General features: G+C 32.7%; 1 protein-coding gene across 1 annotated transcript; it reads left to right on the forward strand.

Moving 5' to 3' along the window:
• Positions 1 to 5,320: 5,320 nt before the first annotated feature.
• On the forward strand, positions 5,321 to 10,508 carry LOC130820181 (uncharacterized). Its single transcript, XM_057685452.1, has 3 exons — positions 5,321 to 5,534; positions 5,625 to 5,713; positions 10,067 to 10,508. The coding sequence occupies exons 1-3, from the start codon at positions 5,384 to 5,386 to the stop codon at positions 10,193 to 10,195; spliced, it is 369 nt and encodes a 122-aa protein (XP_057541435.1). The 5' UTR covers positions 5,321 to 5,383; the 3' UTR covers positions 10,196 to 10,508.
• The last annotated feature ends 7,641 nt before the right edge of the window (positions 10,509 to 18,149 follow it).

Below are 18,149 nucleotides of genomic sequence, written 5' to 3' on the forward strand. Positions count from 1 at the left end.
ATTAAAAAAAATTCCAAATGTGAGATTATTCACAGAGAATGATTAAAATGTTGAATTATTAATGTCAATTTTTTCTTCAAAATATAGGGTTGATTAAAAATATGATTTCTCGGTTAAGTTTTGTATTGTTCATCATTGTATGATATTTTACATATTGTAGCTATTATACGAGAAAAAATAAAGTCGTGTGAGATCTTATTTTATTTCTCTCATTGCATATTTTAATAATGTGAAATGTTTATAATTTTTAGTTGTGTATAATTCTACATATAAACAATCTAAAGACAGTGGAAGTAAAAAAATGTATTATATAAGAAATAAGTTAATCATTTTTCCATTAACTAAAATAAATTTGATCAAGCAATATCATTAAAAAATTTCCCCCAAATATTCTAACAATTAACATCATTAAAGTGTCTGTTTTCACCCTTTTTTTTTTATAAAAGTGTCTGCTTTACTTCATGCTTTGATGTGTTTTATTTTGTAGTCCATTCTCATATAGCCTGAATGATAATCAATTGGATGATTGGGGAAATTTTCTGCTTTCTAATCATATTTTGATCATGTTTATTAATTTATTTTTTGTATTGAAAAATAAAACTCAAGAGATATTTTTGATTTTAGAATTATATTCACATCATAAGAAAGGAAAAAGAATAACAAGCCTTATTTATACAAAAAAACTAACCGGAAGAAAAAACTAACACTTTCCTAAAAATAACCTAACAACTTTCCTTAATAATAGGAAGTTCAAAATTAATAAAACTCTAAATTTAACTGTTATTTTCTACACTTCCCCTCAAGTTGAGTAGTCGGGTCTTGAACACCTAACTTGCAAAGTGTCTCTTCAAAGACTTCTGTTATCACTGCTTTTGTAAGAATGTCCGCAATCTGGTCCTTGGATGTGACAGATGGAAGACTAATGACTTTATTTTCAAGCTTCTCTTTTATGAAGTGACGATCTACTTTTACATGCTTTGTAAGATCATGTTGAATCGGGTTCTCTGAAATATTAATTGCAGCTTCATCATCACAATAAAGCTTACATGGTTTAGTTTGAGGAAAATCAAGTTCTTCTATCAACTTCCGGAGCCATAAAATTTCAGTTTTCCCTTTGGCAATACCTCTGAATTCTGCTTCAGTACTAGACAAAGCTACAACCTTTTGCTTCTTACTTTTCAAGGTCACTAGATTACCTCCAACAAAAGTAAAATATCCAGAGGTTAACTTTCTTCCATCTCTATCTCCTGCCCAATCGACATCAGTATAGGCTAATAAATCAAGATTACCATTCTTTTTAAACAAAATACCTCGGCCACACCGACACGTTCCTTTGAGATATCTATCTATCCTCATGACAACTTCGAGATGATTTGTGAGAGGAAGATGCATAAATCTACTTACAATTCCTACTGCGTATGCAATGCCTAGTCTAGTATGAGAAAGATATATAAGTTTACCTACTAGTCTCTGTTATTGCTCTTTATTAGCCAACTTAGCTCCCTCAACAATTTGTAAACCATGGTTAGCTATCATTGAAGTTTCCGCTGGCTTGCAATCCATCTTCCTTGTACAAGCAAGAAGATCAAGAATATATTTCTTTTGATTAATGAATATTCCAAGCTTTGATCTGAGAACCTCAATTCCAAGGAAGTATTTAAAATTTTCAAGATCTTTCATTTCAAACTCTTTAAATAGTTTTCCTTTCAACTTTGCTATCTCTTCCAAATCATTACTTGTTATTATCATATCATCAACATATATTATTAGACATGTAATTTTCTTATCATGTGTCTTCAAGAATCAAGTGTTGTTTGCATTACTTTGTCTATACCCAAAATCTCTTCATAGTAAGAGTAAATCTCCCAAACTATGCTCTTGGAGATTGTTTTAATCCATATAAGGCCTTCTTTAGGCTATTGTTTTAATCCATATTGTCTTTAGGCTAGTTAATTGATTATATATTTAGCCAATGTAATATATTATGACTAATTGGTAAATGCATTTTGTGAATGTTTGCCACATTAATCTACAAATTTTTAGGTGTTTTTAAAACAAAGAGGTTTAAAGACTTTTCACTTTATCACATTCCATCGGCATGAACTGACTGCCTTTAGTTTCAATTTAGAGATTATTACTTTAGTGACTACTACTTTATCACAGTATAACTCATTGTGTGCTGATTCTGTTATAAATGATCCAGACAATGCTTGATTGTTGAATCTGCATTCACTTTGTGGTGCTTTAGCATCTTTTTTAGCCCCTTTTCCCTCCTGTGTTGCTCATATTTTGTTAGCCAACAACACCTATTCTAGAAGTACTACTGTCTTTCTCTGTTGCATGCCTACTCTAATATTTGTCTCCTATGTCACTCATGTTTTGTTAGACAACAGTGCTTCTTTTATTATTGTCTTTCTCTCTTGCATGCCTACTCTAAGACTTGTTTTTTAAGTAAACTATCTGCCTATATTAAAATAGAGCAACGAATTGTACATGTAAAACATTTTATTGTGGAACTGGTTGTTGATAGGCAAATGTTTGATACTCAATCATGTTGTGTACTCCTTATGTCCCTTTTAATGTGTCACTGTGCACCCTTTCCTCTTTCGGCCATACTCTATTTTCCTTTCTTTAAATCTGATGCAGAAATATATTTACTCTATCCATGTAACCACTCATTTCTATCATCCATTTGTTTATTTTTATTCTCCACTCCAATTTCACCCCAAATGATTTGGCCGCACTCTCATACAGAAAAACGGAGTAAGATTTTATATTATAAAGCTATGTGCTACAGCTATTTTTAAAAAAGACTCATGAGAAGGTAGTTTCATATTCACATTTTATACATAATTGATTTAAATTAGTTCCTTTAAGAAATCATAGAACATGAATGATGACCTAAAATAAGTGAATACCTTCTACCTTACTCTCTTAATCCTTTTACCTTTGTTAGATAATTTGACTATGTTTATCGATTCGTGTATATTTTTATATGTAACATAAACAACAAGTTACAAGGTTTACGTAACTTCATTTAAACTTTGTCTAAACTCAATAAAAAGAGTCTACGACATCTACACTATTTACATTTTAGAAATAACGTTTATGCTAACTTAGCATGTCTCTTGCTCAAATTGTTCCACATGTAACTTCAAGCTATTAAAAATCGTCCACTCAAACTTTCTTTTCACGCTTCCTCTCATTTTCTTTCTCTTTTGTTCACTCTCTACTATGTTCCTTATCTCATTTTCTATTTCATTTTAGTTCTTCTAAGCTGAATACAACATTTAATTTTCAGCTGAATACAAAATTTTGATTCTTTTAAGCTGAATAGTGAATACAAGATTTAGGTTTAGGGTTTGGGTTTCATCAATTTGCATTTCATTTTCTAGTTTGATTCACATTTTGTTTAGACAAACTAAAATGAAAAGTGTTAATAGACAAAGTTTGGTTTTAAAAAATAAGAAATTAATAAGGATATTGAAATTGAGTGATGCAGCAGAAGTTGTACACACAATCTTGAATCAGAAAACTCTTATATTATCAGTATATGGACATTTCTTGATGCAAACCCTCTCGGTTTTACACACTGATCAGACTTCATGCTTCTCACTCTCACATATGGCTTCACCAATCCTTTGTGGAGTCTTTCTGTGGTTTTCAATGTTTTACTCACAACAAAACTCTTAGGACAAAATTAGGCCACCTAACTCCCTTTGTAAACACAACTCACAATGTTGAAGAAAACACTTCACTTAAAATTCAGGAAACAAGAATGAGTTTACAAGGGGAGAACCTATGTATATATAGCCCTCAACTGATTATAACGCATGCCTTATGAGGCTACGTTTACAAGAAAACTTGCATGAGTAACTAACTAATGATGACACAACCTAAGTTCTGATGCTTGGTCATTCCACGCATCTACGTGCGATCTATGTCGTAGGACGTAGTTCTTGTCCCCAGTCCTTCGATCGATCGCATGTAGTTGAGGTCGGGTGTCTATGGCCTATCACTGCTTGACCTTCGATGGACAGTCCCATTATAACTGCCACATCTTGCAACGTGATCGTTGCCTCGCCAACTGTGAGGTGGAAGGTATGAGTCTCTGGCCTCCACCTCTCCACCAATGCAGTGATAAGAGCTCGATCGAGCTCTAAGCCCCCGCCCAACAACCTATGAATGTATCTGAAACCAGCTAGTTCGACTACCTCTAATACCCTGTCATCCACCTCCTACTGTAATGTACTCGCCTGGTAGTGCTGACGAGTAACCAATTGGGCAGTGGAGCCCTCCCACGCAGCTACGCTCCTGTGTGTCACCTGAAGCGTAAGCACTGATGGATCAACTGGGCCTGGCATCGCCATGATCGCTGTTACGTGTTTTTCATCGCCATAAGTGTTATAAAAATCATAAAAATATCATGACTTCCCTCGCATTATCCAAATTTGCAACCAATTCAACATGTTTTTCAATGGGATAATGATCTTTCATGTGATATCCCCACCAATTTGCTACCAATTTGCAACCAATATCATGACTTCCTCACCCCAATACACTATAACGGGAAGTGTAAATTGAATACAAGAATTTGTGATACTAAGGTATTAGAACACTAATTATAAGATTCATTTCAAATATAAAAGCTAAAAATACCATGAATATATACAAAAACCATTAAACTAACCCTACAAAGTAATAAACTTTCATTGAAGCATTTCATCAAACACTTTATATGCATATAAAACAAATCCTAAAATTCAACTACAAATGTGTAAAATGTAAGCTTAAATCATGAAAACAATAGAATGTAACCAATAATTAACGTTTTTATAACTTCAAATCAAAACAACAATGAACAAAAAAACAATTAGCATATTGAAAAAAAATTAGGGTTTTATTCATACCTTAAATGAGGATGAAAATGAACTAGTACACAAGGAGAAGAAGGGAATGTAGTTGATTAGTTTAGTTGAATGAGAGGAATTGTAAATTTGAAGTAAATGAGAGTGAAGAAATTTTTTTTTTAGGGTGATACCGGCAGCAGCAACAAGGAAGAAGAGCAAAATGAAATGCAAATGTCGAAGCTGCTGTTTTGTACTGCTACAAAACCGCCACTTCAAGTAGCGGTTTACTAATTTTTTTTATTTTTTTATTTTTTTTAAATAAAAATCCACAAAACGCCATTTCATGTAGCGGTTATATTAAAAAAAAAAAATTCCTCACACCTATCCTACGTGGACAGTAATGTGGGAAATAATTTCCCATTTCAAGCAAAGGAAATTAATTGTTTAATTTGCAATATTCTAGGAATAGTCTCTAAAAACTGATTAAAATAGAACTGAAGAAAATATAAAGCATAAAGGTCGAATATTTAGGCATGGCACCGGCAAAGAAAGGCAAAGGAAACAGTGAGCCGACTCGTCCGAGTCAACCCAGAGATTTTCCATCATGTCTAAAATCACTATCTCCTTCTTCCGTCGCCATTACCATCCACGCTAAACCCGGTTCCAAACTCTCAGCTATAACTGGTAATTTTCCCTCTTTTACTTGTTCTCTGAGTTTTTTCCAGAAACAAATTATTAATATATTTTAGAATAATTATTGAAAAAAATAAATAGATGTAAGTGAGGACGCAGTTGGAGTACAGATCGATGCTCCTGCTAGAGATGGTGAAGCTAATTCCGCTTTGCTTGATTTTATTAGCTCTGTATGTCCTTTTATCCTTTTTATTTATTTGGGTATTTTGTTTTTTGATCTTTAATTGCCCATCCCAAACCAATTGCATGCCAAAATTTTCGATTTTTTTCATGTGAGAATTGTTTTATTGATACCATATTTTATAGAAGTTAAATTGTCGTTGAATAAATTTTAAGGCAATGAACAATATGGCCTGAGCGGGCCAATATGGAGAGGTTGTAGGACTTCATACCCACCCTAGCCACCACTCAAAGCGGGTGTAACTTTTCATAAGTGAGTCTGCCTAGGCAATAAACCACGTCATTTGATTGTGAAACCCTAATAAAAGTAAATTGAAAACCCTATAATAATATATTTAATTCGCCATGCTTAGATTTTCCTGCGCCCAGATGGACATATCTGCTCACCACCCACAAATTTGTCGATGTTGTGCAAAACCTGCGAAATTGCACCCCACCTGCATTGCCATCCCTAAGTTTGGATTTTGCCCTAAAATTTGTTGTTTGATCATGATTAAAATTTTATTGCATAGACATGCTATGATGTTGTGTATAAAATCAATTTGCAATGTTTTGCTAATTTGATATCATTGTTTTCAATTCATTCATATGCTCTTTGGGTGTTTTGGTGCTCTAATGTGGACCACGTTAAGCTTGATATCTTGTTGGATGAAGTTAAAATTTTGAAGAAATTGTGTTTTGGGAGCTTAGGAGTCTGATGAAGTGGAAAAAAAATAAACTTAATTTGCAAGGCATTTCACTAATAATAAACGTCTTGTTTCTACTTTTGTCAAACCTACAATCTCATAATAAAATGTGAATAACCCGATGCCATCAATTGGCTCTCACCAAGGTGATATATGGAGGAGTCGAATGTACGCAATCTTATGTTTTTTAGTGAAAACAAAGAGGTTGTTTTTGAATGGCTCTTGGTAGCGAACATTATTTGCAAATTCTAGATTAGAAGTGCACATGATTAATGAATATTTTGATATAGTCTATTATAATTCGAAATCGAAGAATTATAAATCTTTGGCCCCATAAGGGAAAGCCAAACCTACAATCACAAAGGCATTGGAAATTCATATCTTTTGACCTGCCATTCTTCCAGAGAAATGCACTGTTCAGAGTGTATATGTGCAAGTATTATTCTATATGTAATATAGTTAAGGGATATTTCTTTGGGGAAATGCGACATGTGGTTTTTTTTTGCTTTTGTTCACATGATAGCATCAAACTTGTACACTAATTAGCTCCGTGGTATTAATGAGGCAACACTATGTGTTTATCATTAATTTTATTTAAATTAATGATAACTTGTGTGATGTGAGTAGTATTATGAGGAAAGTCAATTTAATAAATTAGAAGGTTTATCCCATATTATACATGTCGTATGTGAAATTATACTAAAGGTGAGTGAACTAATCAAGTTCGTCAATCCAAAAACTAAAATTCAAAGAGAATAAAGCACCAAGCGTTATTTTGATGGAATTCAAGCAAACATCAGGGAAATGAATGATTTGTACTTATGGATAAAAATAATCTAGCAAAAGAGTTTCTTGTCAAGTTTAGAAAACAGTCTCTTGTCATCCATCTAGATGAAACATACATTGCAATAACAATCCCAATTGAAAAGAGTACATTAATCAAATTCATATTCTGATTTACAAAAAACGTGCGAAGTCAACTTATCCAAGTTTCAGAATATGTAGAAAATTACTTCATTGAACAAAAATTCATGCTTGTGAAGGCGGCTGAGCTACAAGTCTACATGTTAATTTAGTAATTAGGTTTTTTTGTTTTGATTTTGAAGTGAGAGAAAAAAAAAGACCGAGATGGATAGAATCACTACACTGTCATCATACACTATAACTATAAGCCAAATTCTTTATATTTAATATTCTCATAGTAAATTAAATAAAATTACTTTCCCTTGAGCGGATAGCGGGAATCGAACCCGCGTCTTCTCCTTGGCAAAGAGAAATTTAACCATTCGACTAACAATCTATACATTGTCTGAAGGTTACAAACCAAAAGGGAATCAGACTAATTACTTTAGTGAGCAAAGGGTGGAGCTAATGAAGGCATAACTCAATAGTGAGGGGTAGCGTTAATTTGGGCGTCCTCTTGCTCTCTTTGAATGTTGTATCAAACAATAATTGAACAACCCGAATGATGACTAGATTATGGAAAGGTTCATAAAATATTTGTTGCAGGGAACAGCCAAACGTGTACTCAACGGTTTTTCACTTATGTATGAATATGATATGATGTGGTTCTGCTGACAAATCTTTGCAACTAATCTTGTGTAGATATATTAGATTTATAGGCTATATAGTTTTTGATTCTATATTTTACCTCTTCAACATATAATAAAAACCATCACAAACATTTTCATTTCAAAACATTATCAGAACAATTCAGTTTTGGTACTACACTCTACACTCGAGTATCTTGAGCAATTAAGACCTGGTTAAACCTTCTTTTTAGATTTTTTAGCATCAACTAAAACTTTCTTCCTCGTGTTTAGATTTTGTACGACGACTGCGTAGGAAAAGTTATATAGTGGCTTGTTCAAATAATTCAGAGGACTCACAACGATTTTGGATTAAAATGGCCCTTTTCCATATTTGGACATTCTATCATCTCCATCATGCTTCCTATATATTCTTCTTCACCTTGATGGGCCGTATGGTCAAACATTCCTGCGATTTATATCCACTAAATACAATCAAATCATGTTTTGAGTTGTTTTCACCTTTTCAGAGAGTGTGAAACCGATTCAACATATGTTTCCATTCCACCCAAGGGCTAGAAATCTCTGTACAAAGCACATTCCAAAAACAAGGTCGCATTGCATTAGCCGCGTTGTAAAGGTTTTCAAAAAATAAAAAGCGTAGTGACATTTCCCACGCTTTTGAGTTATAAAAAATGCGTTTTGGATTGTATCAAAGGATATCTAATGGTGTTGACTGATATTTAGGTGTTATGATAACCACATCATTGTTCCATTACTGCAATCATGACCGTTACCACATGTTGCGTTATTGTTAAAAGGGACCGAACTATGTGCTACTATATCAGACTGTTATTGAGGTGAAAGAGTTTGGAACAGTATAACATGATTTGTTCATTAATATGTTTTTCGTATTCGTTATTCACTCAACATGGTCTAAAAGTAGCTCAAGACCAACCAAAATTCATTGTCTCGATTTGCGATTGCAAAAAGATTAGCGAATCATGTGGCACTTATTTAGAAGTATTTTGTGAAGATATAAAAGGTTTCTAAATTGAAAGCTTGTTCTATGCTCCCATGTACCAATCCTTCATGAAGCCTGGAATTTGTGAAATTGATTGTGAGTTATCTTGGTTGCTTCAATTTGGTGTATATAATATTTGCATGGAGGGCAATTTAAAAAAGAAATAGTACTATATATCTATCTCTTATCCTTTTTTAAGAGACTCATCTTGTGTTTATATTTTAGATGTATAGGCTATTGGTTGTGCTTAGGCGTGAAACCTTTTCAACTTATACAAACCAATTTTGGTGCCTAATTCTTCAATTTAGCATCTCAAGCAGCCCGGTTTAAGCCTTCATTAGATTGTGAGGCAAAAAGCTTCTGCTTAAATTTTGAAGTTTTTAACAGAAATTGTGGAGTAAGAGATAGGTGTTCGATAACTCAAGAAAGACAATGGCCATTTTATCAAATATAGGCATTTCACTGCCTATGTTTGAGCCACTCAATGACATTAAGACAATGAAATGTTTAAAATATAGGCATTTCCCCAAGTTTAATGTTCGATTGCACTTGAAATTTCTCTATTTAGAAATTAGAATTTAATTTTGTAATTGAAAGTACTCGGCGAGGGGCAGAGTAAACTTATGGATGCAAAGCTACGGCCTTATAGAAAATCCAGGCCGGTTTTATTTATTGCTTTTACATTATAATTCAAGCATCTTGTTAGTTCAAAGTAGTGAATTGTGAATATCCTGTATTCCTGTCATTTAAAAAAAACAAAAGGGAGAATGAAGTTTATAAATCAGTTATGCTTGAAGGTTGGAAAGGGGTGGTTGGATTTATATGTGATTACGCGAAATTTGTAAGTAATTCCATATCGATTGTATTATTTTCGAACAATTCAATCCTCCTAGATAGTCATCGGAAAACAGGGGTAGGGGTTACTTCCAAGTCGCCTTCCATGTATGGTTACCAAAACTTGATCCTATAGAAATAGCAAATTGACAGAATAATCTCTTCATCCATGTTTTATTGTTTTATGTATAATTTTTGATGATCCTGTTCTTGGTGCACGACATTGTTGATAAAGTTGGCTAAGCTTCTAATGCGATGTTCTTAATGCAGGTCTTAGGTGTAAAAAAGCGGCAGGTTTCTATCGGTTCAGGTTCCAAGTCGAGGGATAAAGTGGTGATTGTGCAGGATGTAACGCTACAGAGTGTACTCGACGCTTTGAATAGAGCTATGAAATCTTAGCTTATGAAATGACGAAATGAGCATTACAAGAGAGCCATGTTGAACTCGTGTTTGCTTTCTTGTTTGTTCCTCTCAACGCTGACCGAGTAAACGCAGATCGACAAATCCACCAATATGACTATTTTGTGAATGGGGCATTATAGCTTTGTATGTTCCAAGTATTAAATATTGGTGCACATTGCTAATTTACACTTTTATACCGTCTTTTTTATATTCTTCAGTTGCAGCTCCCCTTGGTTTTTAGTTCATTATGTAGTTTTTTTTTTTTTTTTTTTTTTTTTTTTTTTTTATAATAATGTTCATAAAATTACAATTTTCATATAATAATGCAAGTATAAATTATATTTATATAGTATAAAATTTTCAATTATAGTATTGTGAACGTGTTTAATGTATACTACTGTAAATGTGTTAAATTTATATTCTTAAAATAGTCGTCATCATCATACCTAATATCTCGCCCGAAAGTAGGGTCTGGATGAGGAAATGTGACAAATAATCATACCTGTACTTAGGGCTGTAAATGTGGTCAGAAACCTGTTTTACCGACTTGTTACCGACCGATACCGAACCCGTTTTTGACCGAATACAAGTGACCAGATACCGACCGCTACCGAACCCGAATGGTGACCGAAACCGTTTCCGACCTGTTTTACACATACCGAAACCAACCGGTACCGAACCTGTTTTAAACCGAAAACCGTTTTCGACCTGTTTTTATCATACCGTGACCGACCGATACCGAACCTGTTTTCAGACCGAAACCTGTTTTCGACCCGCTTAATACCCGTTTTTAACCGACCGTTTTTGACCGAATCTATATTGTACCGAACCTGTATTATACCGAACCTGGAACCTGTTTTGTACCGAACCTGTTTTGGACCGAACTTATCTACATAATTCTTCTAAGTTGTCAAAATATAATAAAATTTTATATAAAATAATTAAATTAAACTTAATTATATTATTTCTATATGATAAAAATTAAATTAAATATAAATTTTTATAAAATAAATATATAAATTATAAGTTAATATATATTAACTCAGTAATTTAGTAAAGCCTTTTTCTTTTCTAAAAAATTAAGTATAAATTTTACAAAACTCAGAAATTGCAAAATTGCATAAACATAGTTCATACTTTGCAACCAATATAATTACCAAGTTCAGGTTAATTTGCTGACTAATTAATACTGTATTAAAATCAACATATAACAATATAAACCAATACAAAATATTAACCTATGAAATTGATAAACCACTTTCATTTCATTTAATAGTTTAGACGAAATTTAAAATAGATCCATTACATTTTTTTCCCTACCAATAATATAAACATCAATAATCCTAACTACACAAAAAGTCTTTTCCAAATTTTAGTTATGCATAAGAAATTGCAAAAGTATAACTCATTTCATCACTTTTCTTTAATTTTCTCAGAAGTATAACTCATTTCATCACTTTCATCTTCTTCCTCCTCTTCCATCACCACCTTAGATCTCCTGTTCCTAGTCCTCAATGCGACACCGCCTTTCAATAATCTGTAAGGAACTGCTCCACCAAACTTAGTGTACCTTAAGATCATATAAAAGTAACAACTTTCAGATACTGAGTATTATGATTAAGAGCATGAGATGGAAAAACGACAGAAAGTTATAATAAATAAAATAAAAAAAATATAAATTAATTATAAAATATAAATTGGGCGCTCAGATATGATAATTTGGTAAAAAACCCAATTACAAGAAAAAAATCTTCATAGAGCACTACATTTACCTGAAGCATTATCATCATGATCAGTGTTATTTTCCTCAATAACACTTAATATCTCCTTCGCATTTTCCTCGGGTTCAAACCCAAATAGCCAATTTCGCGTTGTCACCAAAATTTCAACATTTTTTGGTAACAAAGAAGATCTCAATTTGTTAAGGATCCGACCACCAACACTAAAAGCAGATTCAGATGCAACAGAAGTAATTGGAATGGCTAGAATATCTCTAGCCATTAGTGCGAGTGTTGGATAAGAGGTAGACTGTCCCTTCCAATATTCAAGAACATCAAAACCATCATAATCAACAACAAGAGACATGGCCAAATAAGAGTCCACATCACCTCTCGCCGTCCTAGATGCAGAAATACGAGGAAAATCATGACGTAACTTGCGCATTTGGAACGGACGAGGAGGACCAAGGTTTGACGGAGAGGGTGCAACAGGAGCAGATTGAGTGGTATTCATATAACATTCATATAAAGCAACAAACGCAGCAAGCACATCATTTACCTTTTGTTCAACCGCAGTAGGTACATACAGCATAGAATAATAATCACTAAGGAAAGTCATCTTAAAACGTGGATCAAGTAAAAAGGCAAAAGACAGAACCATAGAATGATCGGACCAATATTTATCAAACATTTCCCACATAGGAGCAGCCATCTTTCTCACAGCATCACTAGGATCTTGGTGGGAATCAGTCAAAATCTTTTCAATACATATTATGCAAGAAAGGTACAAATTTGCAGTGGGATATTTTGAACCAGAAAAAAGCTTGGTAATCTCATAGAATGGCTCAAGAAAATCACAAATATCTTGAAGTGTATCCCACTCATTCTCAGAAATAATATCAACATCAATATCCCTTTCACGAACAAGATATAAATCAATAGCATCCTTTACCTCAAGAGCCCTATGAATCATGTCATAAGTAGAGTTCCATCTAGTGGAAACATCCAAAACTAATTTACCCTTTGATTGCAAACCTTTATCAATTTTAGCTTTCTCAAAATTTGTAAGTCGAAAATCAGAAGAATCAATATATATAACAACCGCACGTAACTTAGTCACGGAATTATCAACAAGTTTCAAACCCTTTTTAACAATAAGGTTCAAAATATGAGCACAACACCTTATATGAAAATACTTGCCATCTAAAGGGAGAGGAGAAGAGGAGTGCAAATCACGTTTTAGTTTTTCAACCATCCTATTATTAGAGGAAGCATTATCAAGTGTGATTGAAAAAACTTTTCTACCTATATTCCAGTCATTCAACAAACCTTTCACAAACATGAATATAGATTCACCATCGTGGGGTGGGGGAAAACGGCGAAAATTTAACAAAAGGGAATGCAATTTATAATCATCATCGATGAAATGGGCAGTAAGGGCAAAATATGAACGCGAAGTACATGCTGTCCATCCATCACAAGTTAAGCATATACGACTCTTACAAGATTGCATATTGTCAAATACTAGTTTTTTGTACTTTTCATGTTCACCCATTACGCATTTAGTTATCGTATATCTAGACACATCTTTGACATTAGGATTTAACCAACGATGCAATTCTCTAGTTTTAATATGCTCTACCATACTCAAACAATATCCATGATATAATATCGAATCAGCAAACTTAAGCACGTAAGTATCATGATCATACACAACATTAGCGTTTGGGTTATTTTTTATGAACTCTTTATAACCTTTACAGCCCTCAGTATGACGTTTATAATTAGTTGTACCTGCACTACCTGGTGCTGCCGCCTCATAATCGCAGTATTTACACTTTACCGTCCGTACGTCATTGGGGTACGATACATGGTACTGATCCCAAACCGGTGACGTAATTTTTTTATGTTTAACAACTCTTCTTTGTTCGGGGACAGCCACAGCAGGGTCAGCCATACCTTAAAAAAAAAAATAACACCATGGGTTATTTTCAAACAAAAATAAACCCTATATTCAAGCACAAATAGTCAAGGCAGCAAAGAACACAAAAATGAAGCAAAGATTTATAATATCTAAATCCTTCTGTTTTCCAAAAACACATATGACAACAGGAATAAGAAAGTAACTAATAGTAGTAATTCAGTTAAACTTTACAAAATATTGCAAGTATTTCCAACGCATCTTCAATTTTATCAACAACTCGAAGAAAATTGAGAAAAAGATTAAACAGAGTAAAATCTATTGATGGAGATACAAAACCTAAAGTACATGAAATTCAGAAGGCATTTCTCGCCGGAAAACGTGGACATAGAACTCATGGGAGCAACTGGTCGAGAGCAGCTACGATATACTCCATTTTCGAGAGCAAGAACATGAAAAATGGAAAATAGAGAAGAAAGGAAAAGGAAACAGAAGATATTTAACCCTAGTTTCCATAATCTTTTTCATTCTCTGATTCAATTTCTTTTCCACATAATTTAATTCCTATTATAGTTAGATTGTTGTTTTCCACATAATTTAATTTAAGCAAGAACATGAACCGCCAGACCAAATTTTTTGGAAGAAGACTAAATCGAACAAAGATTAAACACGAAAAACAAAGATTAAACACAAAAAACAAAGATTAAATACAAAAAACCCTAAATCTAGCCCTAAACGAACACATTAAACCCAGAAAATTAAATACAAAATCAAATCGAACAAAAAAAAAATGGAAGAAGACTAAATCAAATCAAATCGAAAATGGAAGAACACAAAATCAAATCGAACAAAGATTTTAAACACAAAAAACAAAGATGAACAGATTTGATAGATATTAAACAAAAATCAATGAACTAAACTTGAGGAGTAGAAATACCTAAAACTCTACCAGCCGGATTGGAGGAGAAGGGATGGGATTGAAAGAGGGCCGCCGGTTTCAGTGAGAGGATGAAGAAGAGAGAGTTGGGTTAGGGTTTAGTCGAGCGGGAATTGGGAAATAAGGTATTGTATCAGATTCACTTTCAGGATGACGAAAATACATCAAATCCCTTTTTCATCCGGCGACGTGGCACAATCTTGACCACTGATATGATATTACCATTATAAATCCAACGGCTTAAACCCGTTATCCGTGTGCTATCAATATAACCAATAACATTTTATCATCAAATTGGACAATTATATGATTATATCTAAAATAATTTATTTGAGTAATATAAATATTTTATATCAAATATTAAATATTTTTATTATTGAATTTGGTCAAATTACATAATTTAGGCTATTTAATTCAAAGTAAAAAAAAAGGTGGAGTACTACACTAGTTTCATTTACTATAATCTATAATAGATCGAATTATGATAAGTGAACTTTGAATTACGATCGATTATTAATAATAGCCTATAAATTACTTTAGAGTTTAGAGTATTCAAGATCAATAATAACTAATAACTAATAGTAATAAGTAATAACATTGAGTTAACAGTCAAATGTCAATGATAGTCTATAAGTCTATAACTATAACTCTATAAGTCAATGATAGCCGAAAAATAACCGATCCGAAATACAACCGAACCGAATAACACCCGTCCGAAACCGACCCGATCAACCGAATGAACACCTCTAATTATGACCGATCACATTAGTTGAAAATAACACACCCCATGGACAAACGAAGGTCAATTCAATCAGTGATGAAGATATATTATTAAGACAATCTAACAAACTTACATTGTGACATTAATAACATATTATTGTTGTAAATTGTAATTGTCTAATTGATATTAGATGAAGTCGATCAATTAACATGTTATGATCTATTAATTAACTTAGACGGAGTTGATTAGTTGAATTTGATGTCATAAAACTCATAACCTAACGACATCTATAAAACTTGATGTGAGGTTCCACCTTCTATATATCATTCCCATCATGGATAAACGCATGATCAATGACATTATGAGGCAACACGATGCGATTTTTTACCAAATTGGAACAGAATAATTGGAACATAATTGAACTGAATTAAATCATGGTTTAAATGAATTGAACTGAACCGATATCAACCAAATTAACCGGAATATCGGTTTAACTGAATTGAACCGAACCGATACCAACCAAAACTGAACTGAACAGAACTGAATCCCGGTTCAACTAAATTGAACTGAACCGATACCGACCAAAACCGACCGATTGTGACCGACCGATTTTGACCCGCATACCGATTGTGACCGACCGATTACCGATTTTGACCGCCCGGTTATGATCTGTATACCGATTACGACCTGCAAAAAACCGTTTTTGACCGACCGAATGTGACCTGTTTCCGGTAATGACCGGACCGATAAATACCGGACCCATACCGACCGACACCCGCAACCAGAAAAAAACCGGATTCGATCGGATACCGAATAAACCGACCGATACCGACCGGTACCGAAAGACTTATACGACCTGCTTTTGACCGACCGTTTTTTACCGAACCTGTTTTTGACCGACCTGTTTCCGACCTTTTAACCCGTTTTTACAGCCCTACCTGTACTTCCTTCACAGGAAGGACTAGAGGAAAACGGTCGGTTTTACCCCAAAGAGTAAGAGTCCTGTAAAAGAAGGATATGAGTGGCAACGTTGTATCAAAAATACAACTACTAACAAAAAAAGACAGCACAAGCAGAAACTAAATCTAATAAAAAAAAAAAAGAAATAATTTAAAACATCAGTGAAATAATTTAAATAGCAATTTTTGTCCTATAAGATAAGTAATGAAAGTACTTCGTATACTTAACTAGTGACCCCTTGAAGTTTAAAATAGTTAACCAATAAAGATCCACTCTAAATTTCAAATTGATAAACTATTCGTTTTTTATGTTTGGTAAATTCTAATAAATGTAATAAAGCTTTTTATTTATTAACATCATTTTGATCATTATATGCAGCATAAATTTATGGCTTATCGATTGTTTAAAAAATTAAAATTCTTTTCTTTTTAAAGATGGTAAAGTTTCGGTATGAAATAATTTGCAATCACTAAATTATCTAACATAGCTTCACCTAAGGCATAGAGATTTGATTTTATCCCTTTTTAAAATAGTAAATTAGCCCCTTTATTACTCTTTTTGTTCTTTTTTGTTCTCATCTACCTTTTGCATAATTTTTTAATCAATTTTAAAGTCTTAATATCTCTTAATACGCATCATAAAAAAATATATATGTAATAAAAAAGTAAACAATAAGACGGATCTAGTGAGACATCACATGGATATATTTTATCTTTTATATTTGTCTTAAAAACATTAACAAATATTTTCTCCTAAATGTAATATTCTAAATGGCTAGTCTGCTTCATTTGCCAAGTAAGCCAGGATCGACCAATAACTTTGTTTATTTTGAGGGGCTTTGTGCATAATAATGGTGTTGCTTCTTTCCTCTTACAGTATGAGGTGTGCTGTGTGCATAATAATCTAATCCAAATTGTCTAATTTAAAATATTCAGTATTTTGTTTCAAAAATCGGATAATTGAGATTAAGATTCGGATCCATATATTAATTAAATTGATTATTCATATATTTGGTTTTTCAATTTTTTTATTCTTACTTAATAGAAAAACTATGTTTAGATTTTTTAAGTTGTTAATAATTACAATTCTCAACCATAACTAAGTTGCAGAATTTATAATTAATTGTTACTTAATTTGGATTTTTAAACATATTGCTTAAATGTCGCTTTCTTGAGAAACAATTTCTTTAAGAGACGCCTCATAAAAAGTCCAACTCAATATTTTTATTTAAAAAGGAATAATGCGAATTTTGCTTAATGACGCACATAACTGTAACTAAATCATATGTATCTAGAAAATCGTTTTCTTCCTCATTATGCGTATTGCGTTGAACTCCAAATCGAAAAGCAACTTTTTTACATTTCTTTTCTCAATCATTATAACTTAATCATACCATCAAAAAAACTTAATCAAATCATCCAAAAAAAAATTAAAGTTTTTATGCTTGAATTTGATAATTTTTTATCTAAAGCTCAATTCAAAAACAACACGAATAAAATTGCTATATATATATATATTTTTTTTTTTTCGTTTCGTGTTGATTCTCCCAAATAAAATCTACTGATTGATAATATATTCGAAACATTTGAAAATAATTATGATGAATAATATTTTGTTAAAACTAGCAACCATTGAAAATTTAATGATTGAGTTTGACAATGAAAACACCAAATTCAATGTATTAAGAAAACCAA

This window comes from Amaranthus tricolor, chromosome 8 (assembly GCF_026212465.1).
Source record: "Amaranthus tricolor cultivar Red isolate AtriRed21 chromosome 8, ASM2621246v1, whole genome shotgun sequence".
Taxonomy (NCBI): Eukaryota; Viridiplantae; Streptophyta; class Magnoliopsida; order Caryophyllales; family Amaranthaceae; genus Amaranthus; species Amaranthus tricolor.